A 13971-nucleotide genomic window follows, 5' to 3' on the forward strand; every position below is an offset into this window, starting at 1 on the left:
CCCAGTAAACAATTGTTTAAGACAACTTAGTTATCGCCAGCCAGTGCGCAGACCACCACCACTACCACCAACCTCCACTGATATATAATCGCTTTGATTAAACTATAATCTCCAGAAAAAAAGTGATGCCTCACTATAGTTCTATTTCTTGTAATTAAAAAAAAAACAAAAAAAAACTAATATTAAACTGATTATTTTATTGAGGACATTCTATTTACTTTCAATGCTTTCAACTACCGTGGAATTTCTACAGGTTCTGCTAGTTTTTGATTAATTTCCCAAAGTTTTTCATTTAATTTATGTCGGTTTTAGTAATGACTAACAGTTCAGCTCGGCTTTCTTCGGGCCCTATGTACTGTTCATAACTTGCCTTATGTGTTAATACACTTTATGTAAGATTTCAAATGTTTAGATCAAAAATTGTCCGAGTAATTTCGTAGCGACAGCAGAGGTCAATTTTTTTAAACTTTGACCTCTTAACATTTATTATTTTGGTTTCAAATCAAAATAAAAAGTTTTACCCATGTCCAAGTTACCTACATCTAAAATTTCAAGTCTTTAGACCCAAAATTGGCGAAGGAATTTGGTAGAATCTGTAAAGATCAACTCCTTCAACTTTGACCTTTTGGCAGCCAAATTTTCGCCCCCAAACTGATTAAAATGCTTGCCGCATGTCTGAATACCCGTATGTATAAATTTCAAATGTTTAAACCCAAAATTGTCTAAGTTTGCTAAACATCGCAAAGGTCAAATCTTTTGAACTTTGACCCCTTGGCAGCTCAAATTTTCGACCCAAACCGATTAAAAAGCTTGCCCTATCTCTGAATACCCTTTATGTAAAATTTCAAATGTGTAGACCAGAAATTGGTTGAGTAATTTGGTAGAGACATCAAAGGTTAAATATTTTTAAACTTTGACCTCAATTTTGACCCCTTAACATTCATCATTTCAGGCTCAAATCAAATTAAAAAGTTAGATCCATGTCCAAGTAACCTACATTTAAAATTTCAAGTGTTTAGACTCAAAATTGGCAGAGGAGTTTGGTAGAGTTCTTAAAGATCAAATCGTTGAACTTTGACCCCTTAACAGCCAAATTTCTGGCCGAAAACCAATCACAAGATTTTCCCAAATCTCAGTACCCTGTATATCAAATTTCGAGTCTGTAGACTTAAAATTGACAGAGTTATTTGAGTAGGGAAATGTACACAAACACGTTCACTTTTCTTGATATATAGATTGAAATATGTACATTTTAGAATTGAGAATAAATTAATCTTAACCAAAAAAAAAAGTTTTAAATATTTAGGGGGGGGGGGGTTGAATATTTCTTGAAAACCTGAGTTCATACCAGACCTAAAATAGTCAAACCACAGATATACATGAAGATCCAGACGATTCCTGATGTTTAAATTGAAATCGGAACCAAAGAGCCATAACTAAAGTAAACGAACAATTTTGATTGAATATAATTTAAGAACTTCTTATGATGATGAGCTTAATCGGTCCTTAAAATTTAATTGAAATCGGACCTAAGATAACTAAGAGTTCACTTTTCGGACAAACGGACATAAATTTGAGGAAGTTTAAATACGGTATTGTATTAATAGTGTAAATGGCCAGTGCATAGTTATCATCATCCACAGCTAAGAAAAAATGTGATTTCGGCTATGAAAAATAAAATAAGAAATAGATGTAACAAGATACAAACTGTATTAATTATATTCTTCAGAAGATTTTTCTTATTTTGGAGATTATTCACACAACGTTTCGACTGACATTCTTCAGGTTCGTCTTGTGAAACTCAGGAATCTTCCTATCAACCAATACTTTTCGGGATTATTTGGACTTTTATCATCTTGAATGTTTCTATATACTTACCTCCCCATGAGGAAAGAGTTAGACAGAAGGTTAGTTTCTGATGTAAGGACCCCCCCCCCCCCCAAAAAAAAAAAAAATTTAATTGCCTCAGTATAAAAGGATTTCTATCAATGACAGGACAGAATAGATTTAGTCCAGATATTTAGTTTCTTTTTGTTTGTTTGTTTGGTTTTTTTTTTTTTTCAGAGCCAAAAAGGCCACAATTATTTTCTTATTTTAGGTGTTATTTTCACAAAAGTGTTTCGGCCAATGCATCTTGTCAGACTCGAGAATTTTCCTGTCAATACTTTTTCGGATAATTCATGCGACTGTTCTCATCTTGGATGTTCCTATTTAACTCTACCCTGGTGGGGAGGCAAGTAGACATAAGCTTAGTTTTTAATATGAGAAGAATACAGTTCCCTAAAAAGGGGCACTTTGAATTGGAACAAAAATTCTGAACCAAAAGGTTGCAATTAGTTTTTATTTTTATTTTGGATGTTATTTTGACAACGTTTTAAACGGTGTAACCTCTGACCTTTTTCAGTTGATTCTTGTCGAATTTGGAAATCTATACAGAATTCCGAGTCATTCAATTAAAGGAGGTAGACTGCTCTTCTGTCAGCCAGTCATTCATTTTGTATGAATCAGACGATTCTATTGTTGCCCCCCCCTCATTTTTCTAGTTAAAATTCTTTCTACAGAGTGGAAAGATAAAATTTGTCGCCTTAAACAAAAGAACACTACAGCTTTATTTTAAAACTTTTATTGAAAAAAAATCAATTCAGGTAACTTGATTATGTAGTAGAATTGACATCTATTCAATGTAGTTGCCTTCAGCCTCAATCACCGCTTCAATACGGGTCTGGAACTGGGAGCATGTCTTTTCCACAAGCACTGGCGAGAGTTCAGCAAATATTTGTCAGACTGGCTTTGGTGTTGTGGGAGGTCATGTTGGTGATGTTCTCGATGTATGACCAAACGAAGTAGTCCAGCGGGTTCAGTATCACTCCTTCTGAAGACAAGCCTGGAACTCTTTGGACTTGTAGGCCGGCGCTGAGCCCTGCTGCCACAGACAACAAAAAAAGATAACCGGTTTTCATCAAACAGAAATGGAATCATGTCTTTTCTATGGCGACAATTTTATTGTTCCACCCTGTAAAACGACATCAGATACTTACAGGAGGGACCATGTGAAGGTTGCCAACATCCTAAGTGATAGTGTTTCTGTGGAACAAACCGAATTCAAACTTGCCACACCCAGGTTGATTGGCTCAGAAATTAATGACACAGTCTATGTTAACCATGAAACGTTGCAGATAACATCCAAGATGAAAACAGTAGTCAAACTAATACATATCTATCAATCCTCATCTCAAAAATTCTGAAAAATAGAGCAAAACTGAACATCAGTTATTTAAAATTCATCAAGCAAGATGTTATAGAGATTTTGGTATTTCACAGTTACTTCCAAATTCCATGCAAACACGTCATATATTCTTACTTACTCAGAAATATTGGTAACCATACTATTGGCGATAGAAGTTATTTTAAAGAAAAAATTAAAGAACAAGCTGACCATGCAAGCCCCCCCCCCCCCAGTGAAAAAAAAAATTACTTTCAATATGATGACTAATGTTTGTGTAAAAATTTAAGGAGTGGTTATTGACAAACATGTGAACTAACAAATGGATGAACGATTTTGAGGCAATTTTACCCCCTATAACGGTCCTTAGGCAGGCAACCAGAGTTATCCTGGAAAATCTGTTCCTGCAAAAATTTACATTCACCATGACTAATGTTTGTGCAAAATTTTTAAAATCCTAAGACATGGTTATTGAACAAGAGTGAATTTTTTTTTTTTTTTTTACATGGTCACCACTTATCAAGGCCCAGAGGCCACTCAGGGATAAGGGTTATTGCGTGTACAGTAATCAATGAGATAGTATTGTAGTAATCATTAGTATTGGAGATTTGATAGAGTGTCTTACTTAAAGGGGCGGTTTGTCAGGAATTTGTTTATGTTGGACTTGAAGACATCCAAGTTGTAGTCAAGTGGGAAACAGGCAAACGGAAGAGAGTTCCATAGTCGTGCACTTCTGAGAAAGAAGCTCTGCTCATGGATTTAGGCACAGATAAAAAGTGGGGAAAATTATTGACAGTAGTTTCAGCCAGACGGGTGTTTCTCGTGAAATATTGGCGAGGGGGGACGAGAGATTGGAGCTCAGATGAGCACTAGGTCCAATACCTCCTTTGTCGGGGCACCAAAAACAAAAACGTTTAAATGTTTCAATCTTCTATCCTTTATTTTTTCATAACCCAGAATGACTCAAGTCTCATCATTAGAGCATGCTTTGCAAGTTAAAAAAAAAAACAAAAAAAAAAAACAATCACTTTGAATCAAGAAATACATTTTTATTAACATAAAAAAAAAAAAAAAATGGAATTTCCAACTTTTAAAATAAAAAATTAAAATTCTTAATTTCTGGAAAGAAACTTAAGAACCATTTTAGTTTAAATGTTTTTTTGGATTAAATTAAATATTAAAATGTTTAGTTTTAATTGAACTAGTATCCTTATCTTGGTTGTTATTTTTCACAACGTTTCAACTGATATAACTTCCAACTTGCAGGCATTTCTTTTCATGACGAACTTGGACCCATGGCATGGATTCAAGATCAGTGTCAAGTGATATTCTTTTGAAAATCGCAGGTTCAATCCTTACTACAATCCATACTTAAAAGTAGAAAGTGAACGTTCGATTTATTTTTGGTCGTATCGTAACTTGTTTCTCTTATTTTGTTCTTTAAACCTCATGAACAAGGTTTCTGGATCAGAACCTACCCATATAATGCTTATCTTTGGCTAGTTTTTGACATTAGTCTTGGAAGTTTTTTTTAACCTTTAAAACAAACATATATATATAAACATACACACACACACACACACACACATATATATATATTCTAAATGTGATGTAAATAAATTTATTGAATTTGTATAAGTTCATTTTATATGTTCCTAGAAATCGACAAAAAACAACCAAGGATATTGTACGATCATTTCAGAGACAATATTGTGTTTATTTAGAGATAATCTCCTGATTAGCACATTGGTGGGTGCGATACCAAAATAACAATATGTAGTATTGAGGGAAATAAGATTCAGCATCGAATCTATAGGTAAGAGTAAAATAATGATAAATGATTAACAATCATTTAAATTATCAAGTATATGTATGGGTTAAGTATTTGAATATATTTTTACCTCCTTACATTAGGTGGTTTCATGTCGTGTCTGGAGCTATTTCCGTTAAAAATGAAAAGTTACAAACAATAATTAACGCATTTACCCAATCATGGTTGATGAGACAAGAATAAACAGTCATAGATTAAATAACCGGTTTGGTTTGAAATTCCATATAGTTTCACCTGAAAAAAAAAAAACAAAAAAAAAACAAAAAAAAAACGAGAAGGTTATATCAGCCGAAACGTGAAAATAAGATGAGAATAGTAGTCCAAATAATCCACATTAACAATCTTCATCTCAAAAAAAAAAAAAAAAAGTCTGACACGTAAAATATTTGTTTTATGCTATAGGGTAAATTTGATTGCAATTTTTGGGATGAGAATTTATTATTTGCATCTTGTTTTATGTTTAGACTATTCTCCTCATCAATCGTATCACGTTAATATTTCTACCATAGTCCTCACTGATGCTATTTATTTTTCAAACGCATTTCGGGCTAGATCAAGCACGGAACATTATCTATGCTGGAGACTGAATATGTCAAAAATTTATGAACTCTTGATGGTCAATCAGCTATGTCAGTTTGATTACATCGAGAGGAGCAATTCTTGGATAAAAAGTGCAGAGATCTTGAGGTGGAAAGCTAGAGGATAGTTGGACGATTCAAGAAAACTTGGATACAGACCATCAATATGGATCTTTGGCAATGGGATTAGAATAGAATCAATCTTCAAAACCGTCAAGCTGGGAGATCCAATGTTTCATGGCATCCTGTAATTAGAATTACAAGATGCCATGAAACATCAGATCTTTGACCAAAGGAAATACGACAATAAAGTGGATATGTATCTTTGTAGTGCTTTTTTTCTTTCTTTTTTTTTTTTTTTTTTTACTAATGAGTCACAGCTTACTAAAGCTAAAAGGCCTCTCGAGGACAGAAGATGGTGAGATGAACACCTTGAGGATTGCAAACCATGGTATGGACACAACTCAAAATGTTCAAGTATTTAAATATCATGGTCACTGCGTTCACGCCGGACATTCATAAAGAGCAAATACTATACAGTGTAGCCGTAAAGTCCAGATCCATAGGATAATCGAATATTGGCAATTGTCATACTAGCAGTGGTTCACATAGACTTCATTCTAGCAACCTAGGAACCAATTTGAATTATCACATCAACTTTTGTCAGAATTGAGTATGGTCAAGTATTTGGTTACATTTTTACAAAAAAAAAAACAAAAAAAAACGTAACTTTATAAAAACATTATAGCTAATAAGATATTTACACAAATTCAAATCAAATTTCTAACAGATAAGCTTCACAACTGAAGTGAACCTCGGCTCTCAAGCTTATCTGCTAGAAATTAATGCGATTGCCACAATTGCAGATAACTAAGTAACAGATGTAAACGCGTGATACATAACATGTTTTATCTGGCACAAAGTAAATGGCAGACATGCAGTTGTTGGATGCTGGACCAATGGAAGAAGGGAGCACAGAGGACTAAAATTATTTCTAGCCAGAGTTAGACCACCCAAGATATATTCTCTTTGTTTGAAGAAAATATGACCCTCATTGAGTGGGAAGAGTTTTGCTGGAATCAGCTTTGTGAGAGAAACAAGGTCTGCGGTCTTCCAGGGGTTAATGATATCTTCAATAGATGTATGGATCGGCCAATTTCTGAACAATGACCACTAAGAAAAGGCCAGAACTAATCAAAGGTAATGAGAAGAGTGAGAGGCAGAACTGAGCACCCTGGAGGAGGAGGAGGAGGAGGGATAGAGAGTGGGAACTGAATGTTTAAAGTGGGGAGTTGATTTTTGGGAGAGCAATCAGACTGTTTAGGCGAGTGTGCATCTCCGGCCCGGTTAGACTCCTCAGCGGTTCTAATTAAGGACAATGTTAATTTTTTTTTATTTTTATTTTTTTTTTATATTACAAGGGAGTCATCACTTATCTAGGTCCAAAGGCCACTTAAGGATAAGGATTCAGGCAAGGATCTGATGTTGCAAGTTTGTGATTCAACTAAGTAGACGGGTATCACTTGTAAACTCTAAAAAAAATTATAACCATGATATTTATTTATAAGTTGGACTTTTAGTATTGTTTGCAGCACTGAAAGAGAATGTGCAGAAAACAGTGCCCGGAACAGGAGTATCGGGGATACTTATTCATTTCTGGTGGTGACTACTTGTAAACAATAAATCTGTAGAAGGCTGGAAATGTAGTCGAAACACAAAGAGGAATCGTGAGGATACTATTCTGAATGAGAACGATGCAAAGGTTCGTTTAATAGTGAAAAAATTATACATTAAAAAGGATTGTAATGGGCGGGGTTTTTTTTGCCCTCCTTTTTTTTTTGTTCTTTTTTTAATCTCTTTTCTAACTTTTGTGTTCTGATCATTATTCAGTTTTAATAACACTTTTTTGCACTTGTGCATTTTAACTAACCAGGAGTATTTTTGTTTTTTCCATTTTTGGAAGAGATGTACTAGCGAAAAGAGAAATTATTTGTTTTAAAATCAATTATTTTGAAACATACAATGCTACATTTTATATATAAACTAAAAAAAAAATATTTTGAAATACAGTCAATTATACATCGGTTTTATCAAAACATTTGTTAATTAAATATATTTCTCATTTTGTGAAATTTCCACGGATCATGCTAGTTCCATAATATTCTTAACTGATTGTTTTATTTGTTCATTTAAAAAAAGAAAAAAAGAAAAAGAAAAGGTGTTTATGCACTTAAGCTACCATGCTATTTTTAAAAATAATATTTTCAAGTTTCACGATATCTTTTTATTAAATTATTAGGTGAAAGTACAGAATAGTTACAAAACACCTTCCCCTCCCTATGTTAAAAATGGATTCCTAAATAACGTTATTTTTCAGCATGGTAACATAAGTGCATAAGTACCAAAAAGAATATTCATTTTAAAATTAATTATTTTGAAATATAGAAGGTTACATTTTATTTGTAAATTTAATAAACAAAAAAAAAAAAAATTATTGTAAAATATTGTTGCTAAAATAGTCAATTAAAAAAAAAATTAATTTAATAAATGTTTTGATATTTAATGTTTTATTTAGTTTTTTATATTTTTTTATATTAAATAAAATCTCTAAAAATAAATGCTAACACGCTCGATTTAGAAGAGCTTTTTTTTCTATCTATGCCTCAAGAGACAATGGATACCCTCTGTAAGGTTAGCTGCGTGTGTAATTGTGATGCAAAGATTGCTCAATCTCCAACCACACCTCTCCTGAATCGGTACTGTTTAAATCAATTGTAAGGAGAAGTCCAGCACGACTGGAAACAATGCCAAGATAAGCAGAGAGCACATACAACACCTGTACTTCCCCATTGGTCACCTATTTTAGTACTGACCAGGCTCAAAGTTGTTCAACTTCGACGATCTAACAGGAACCGGTGTGTCAACATGATTATGCTATGGACCAAAGAAAAATTGATTGTTTTTTTTTTTTTGTTATGTTACAGGTGAATATTCTATTTTATTTCTACATTTTAAACACTAGACTCAACTTAAAAAAAAAAAACAAGTCACATATCAAGATATTCTGAAATGATTGCTACAATTCTCAAGACTTCTTTAAGAAATTAAAATTTATAGAAGGCAGAACAAGGTGTAATGGATAGACTCAAACTGAAGCAACTTAATATATAATGATGGAACCAGCAATGCAGTTTCACTTTTATTGATCTAATTCATGTGGTTATGTATAACCATACATATGTATATGCACAGTCTTTTCTACAATATTTTACATGTATGATTATGATGTTCTTTCTTACACCAGGCACGCAGGTGGTGTGTCCGTGATGCTATATTTTGGGATGTCTTCCCTTCATCAGGCATATGCTCGACTTTCAAAACATGCATGGCCGGTTTTATTGTAGATGGAGCAGGTTGCAGAAATTAGAAATTAATTTATCTGTTTCAGATGAATAATTTATTAATATCAGACGTGTGTGGCTACTTGATGTTATTTGCAGGTTTTTTTTTTTATAATATTTAGTGTTAATTTTCTTAAATTTCTTATATACACATTAAACAATGCTTTAGGAAAACTACTTGAACTTATTAAAGAAATTTAAGAAAAATAAAAGGCAATAAAAATATTCCTATTTGCTTTTTACATTATATTGTTTTGTTTGTTTTTTTTTGTTTTGTTTTTTTAAATTGAAATGAATATTTCGGTTTTGTAATTTTGTTATGTTACGTTGTTATTTACCAACCATTTTTTTTATTATCAGAAAAATTTGGTTAGAAAAAAAAAAACTCATTACAATTTGGATTGTCTTCCTTTTTCGTTAGTATAACTCTTCCAAAAATCAACTCAAAAAACAAAAAATACTTCTAGTGAATTAAAGTGCACTTGTACTGAATTTTTAAATAGCAAGGCTTTTTTTTTTTAATTTTTTTTTTTTTTTAATTATTATTATAGTTATTATCATCAAGTCCATCACTGGTTATTTTGTTGGACTCTTTCTACCAAGTGGCTACAGCAGCAGACATTTTGTCTTTTTAATTCGTCTTTCAGTGAAACAGCATTTCTTGTACATAAGTTCCAGTCAAACAAACAGAAAAAAAATGTATTTGTTTTTGTTTTTTTTTCTTCTTCCATTGTACAAACTGTATAATAGGGATTGTGGGATGTTAAAGTTGGATGGAGAAGGTTTTGGTAAGTTTAAAAAAAAATGTTATTCTGGAGAAGGAGGATGTGAAGAGAGGGGTAGGTTGAAGGGAGAATCAAATGGACTGACAAGAATACAAAGAACAGAAGAAGAGGAGAAGGAGGAGGAAAGAGACGGCAGGAAAGGAGGGATTGCAGGTAAAGGTGAAAGGAAGGGAGGGGGGTCTGTTGTTGCTCAAGAACACTGTTAACTGTTGTCCATAGGAAGACAGTTTATTGCGGAATTCTCCAGTCTAAAAGAATATTCATACTGCAAGGAAAAAGAAAAAAAAAAATCAATATTAGTCAATAAATCACAGTACAGGTTACCTCATCCCAACACAAAAAAAAAATAAATAAAAAATTTTATGGTCCTATTTGCAATCCAATCAGATTTGTTCTAAATAACCTTTAGTCTATAACTGACTTGCCCACCAAATTTCTGTCAGGAACATCCAACAAACTTTGTTTTATCACCATTCAATGTAAAACACAATGTATGTATGCACAAATATACATTTATACATTAAAATCGGTTAATTTTATGTTTTCTTATCCATTTGACATTAGTTCAAATGATAACAACTATGGCTGGAGTACTGAAGGTTTTAGTTTCAATTCTAGCTGATGGCAACAAAGTTATTTTTTTTAACTTGAAATCACTACTATATATTCGGTACAATATAATAAGCATGAAATCTGCATGAATTAAAATATACTTAAGCATATTTTATGATCTGACAATGCCAAGGGGGGGAGTACTACTATATATTGGGTACAATATAATAATCAATAGAGAATTGGCTCTATACAAATAAATATGAAGCCTGCATAAATTAAAATATCATATTTAAGCGTATGCTACAACCGGGCAGCACCGGACAGCTTGCTAGTAATCAATAAATGTCAGTTTTAAAATAAATAAAATGAAAAGACAAAAGTTTCCTTTTTCTTAATTTTAATTCATTGGAGAGTTTAGATTGTATGTGTGTAATAGAATTAAAAAAATCAGTTTTTGTAAAAAAAATTTTTCCCAACGTTTAACGCAACCAACTTGAAATTTGTACCACCTCTACCCCTAACCCTAACCCTAACCCCCCTCCCTCAACTAATGGTTTATTTCAAAGAATTTTAGTATTATTTACTCACCTGCTGGTCAAGGTCGTACATAGTTTTGCAAATTATTTTTGGAATTGTAATCTGAAAAAGAAAAAAAAATTTTAAATTATTTACATACATAAAATTATTTAAAAATTATATATATATATATATATCAATCTATTATATGAGAGGCAGTTGTCTGTATGTATGGATGCTTGTATGTCCAGCTAAAAGTTGAAAACTACAAAACAAACACCCAAAAAGTTGATATTTTTTATCAGCATTGCCCTGGATGAATCTATATAATTATAAAACTTTGTGAACTTTGCTTGCTTACATCTTAGTCTTCGACAATCTGGTGATTACATTTTTAAAAATGGGGTGACAGGTGAACTATATATATATATATATATATATATATATATATATGCACCTGATTGATTACTTGTATCTTGTTTTTGACAATTGGGTGATTCCATCTTTTAAAAAAGGATGACAGGTGAATGAATTATGTGTGTGTGTGGCTCAGAGGCTAAGGAATGAGAGTGGAGAGTTGTATGTTTTGTTTTCAATTCTAACTAATGGCACCCGAGTCATATATATATATATACATATTTTTAGTTTTGATCTCACTACCATATATTAAGTTCAATATAATAATCGATAGAGCAGTGTCTCTATAATAATAAATATGTAATCTGCATGAATCAAATATCATACTAAAGCAACTCCTACGACCGGGCAACGCTGGGTGATCTAACATTATCTAAAAATTTTTAAATATTAATTCTTTGGGGAGTCAATTGGGCTAGATTTCATCAGGGGAGGTCGGTTTTTCAGCCATTTGCAATGCTATTCATTCAACAGACAACAATTTTCTACTTTCTGAATGTCGTCTAGATTTCTAAAAACTAATTTTTAGTATTTTTGCACTACTGAATCAGGAAATGGCATTCGTTTCTCTCCATCAGGTCAGGTATTTGTGCTAAGTTGATTTGAAAAACATCAGATCTTCTGACAAAATTGATTACATTTTTGTGCAATTATCAGCTGATTTGATTTTTACATATCATCTAAATGTTTTTAATAGAAAAAATGTTTAACCAACAACATATATTGATTACCTGATAAAAACATTGATTACTGTAAACTGAATGGTGGGCATCGATAAATGTAAGTACACGTAAATTGCATGTAAACTGAATGATGGGCATCGATAAATGTAAGTACACGTAAATTGCATGTTGCATGTCAACTGAATGATGGGCATTGATAAATGTAAGTACACGTAAATTGCATGTAAACTGAATGATGGGCATCGATAAATGTAAGTACACGTAAATTGCATGTAAACTGAATGATGGGCATCGATAAATGTAAGTACACGTAAATTGCATGTAAACTGAATGATGGGCATCGATAAATGTAAGTACACGTAAATTGCATGTAAACTGAATGATGGGCATCGATAAATGTAAGTACACGTAAATTGCATGTAAACTGAATGATGGTCATCGATAAATGTAAGTACACGTAAATTGCATGTAAACTGAATGATGGGCATCGATAAATGTAAGTACACGTAAATTGCATGTCAACTGAATGGTGGGCATCGATAAATGTTAAACCATGTGTTAAACTTCAGGGCTTGAACTTCCATTCCAACAGTATTCAGCCATCATGACTGCATCCCAGCGACTCTCATACCTAATCTTCATCTCTTTCAGGTTTTAATGGAATCTCTTCCTCTGCTCATCACTCATTAAACCCAAGTTTTCAGAAAACCGGTCGATATGTGAAAATAGATGGTACATCTTCAGCTCAGGTTGCTGAAAGCAGTCATCATGTTATTGACCTTATTGTTGCCAACAAAGTCCTTCACAACCAGAACGAATACATTCCACACTTACAGTTCCACTTTGTTCATTGAGTTTTTAAACTCTGGAACTCTAATAAGCTGCCAGATCTGAGGACCATCAAAGATTCCAGCTTTCAACTTCTCCATGGTCAATCCTGGAAAAGCCTGGCACAAGTAAGTGAAAAAAAAAAAAAAAAAAAAAAAAAAAAAGTATTTAGGTGCCATCAGTTAGAATCGAAACCGAAACTTTAACATTCAAAGTTGGTGACGTTTCCACTGTACCAATGTGACACGCATATAATCCGATTAAAAATTTGAAATAAACTAAGATGAATGTACAAAATGTTTAACGATTTTTTCAATTGTGACCAATTTTTGACCCCTTATAAACTATTTTAACTGGCTAAAGACCCATAAAAGAACAGCATGTAAAAAATCCAATCATTTGAGGCTCCATCGCTGCTCTGATACTTTTAGTTTCGGAAGAGATGAAGTTTGAAAATATGGAGACAGAAAGACCGACAGACATATAGCCGTTTATATATTAGATTTTGAAAGTTAAGTTTAATTATTATTGAATTAAATTGGATGCTTGCGCAATATAATGAGATTTCAAATAAATGCATTTTAGATAAAAACATGATTACATACTTATGTGATATGTCAAAATTAGTAGAAAAAATTCCAAAAATAACAAAATACATGTCAAATTACAAAAACTGATTAAATAGATCTACTAGAACTATTTTTTCTTTTTTAAAGAAAAACATTAACAGTCCAATTATCTAGTCAAAATCCTAGATGGCAATTACCTCCCTTTGATCTTGACATAACACAAATAGGATAAAATAATTCCATAAATTTTATTTTCCACTTGAAATTTTTTTTTGTTCTTTGTTATTGTAACGAAATTCGAAAATTGAAATATTGAATTTTAAATGTTGGTGGATTATGTCGCAGTAATTAAAATATCCAAAAATTATTAAAAGAACATTAAATTACAATGAAAACAGTCTTTGAAGACAAACTTTTACTATATTGGCTTTTGCTAAATTGACCAAATTTTCAGAAAATATTTACCTCCTTTTTGTTACAATTCGAACTCTGTGGTTTCTTATTTTCACTAATTGCCTCTGAAAACTACTTTCATTAATAACTCTCTACTTGATCGTTTTTCATAATTTTTGGTATGCGAATTCA

General features: G+C 32.3%; 1 protein-coding gene and 1 long non-coding RNA gene across 5 annotated transcripts in view; both read right to left on the reverse strand.

Annotated features, from left to right (window-relative positions):
* Positions 1–2611: 2611 nt before the first annotated feature.
* LOC145247964 (uncharacterized) lies at positions 2612–3241 on the reverse strand. Its single transcript, XR_013863310.1, has 2 exons — positions 3039–3241; positions 2612–2920 (listed from the first exon to the last, which is right to left on the reverse strand). It is a non-coding gene; the product is annotated as an uncharacterized LOC145247964 (long non-coding RNA).
* Positions 3242–5100: 1859 nt separating this feature from the next.
* Positions 5101–13971, reverse strand: part of LOC145247962 (multivesicular body subunit 12B-like) — a 169945-nt gene continuing 161074 nt past the window's right edge. For 2 of the 4 annotated variants that reach the window (XM_080109610.1, XM_080109612.1), the window contains 2 exons: positions 10962–11012; positions 5101–5288 (listed from right to left, as the gene is read on the reverse strand). In XM_080109610.1, coding sequence (XP_079965736.1) covers positions 5214–5288; positions 10962–11012 — 126 coding nt within the window. In that variant the 3' untranslated portion in view covers positions 5101–5213. Of the gene's footprint in view, positions 5289–9542; positions 10084–10961; positions 11013–13971 lie in introns of those variants that run through there. The other 2 variants (XM_080109611.1, XM_080109613.1) reach the window with 1 other exon arrangement.

The sequence above is a fragment of the Euprymna scolopes genome, chromosome 26 (assembly GCF_053919585.1).
Source record: "Euprymna scolopes isolate OS-2025 chromosome 26, ASM5391958v1, whole genome shotgun sequence".
In the NCBI taxonomy this organism is placed as follows: domain Eukaryota; kingdom Metazoa; phylum Mollusca; class Cephalopoda; order Sepiida; family Sepiolidae; genus Euprymna; species Euprymna scolopes.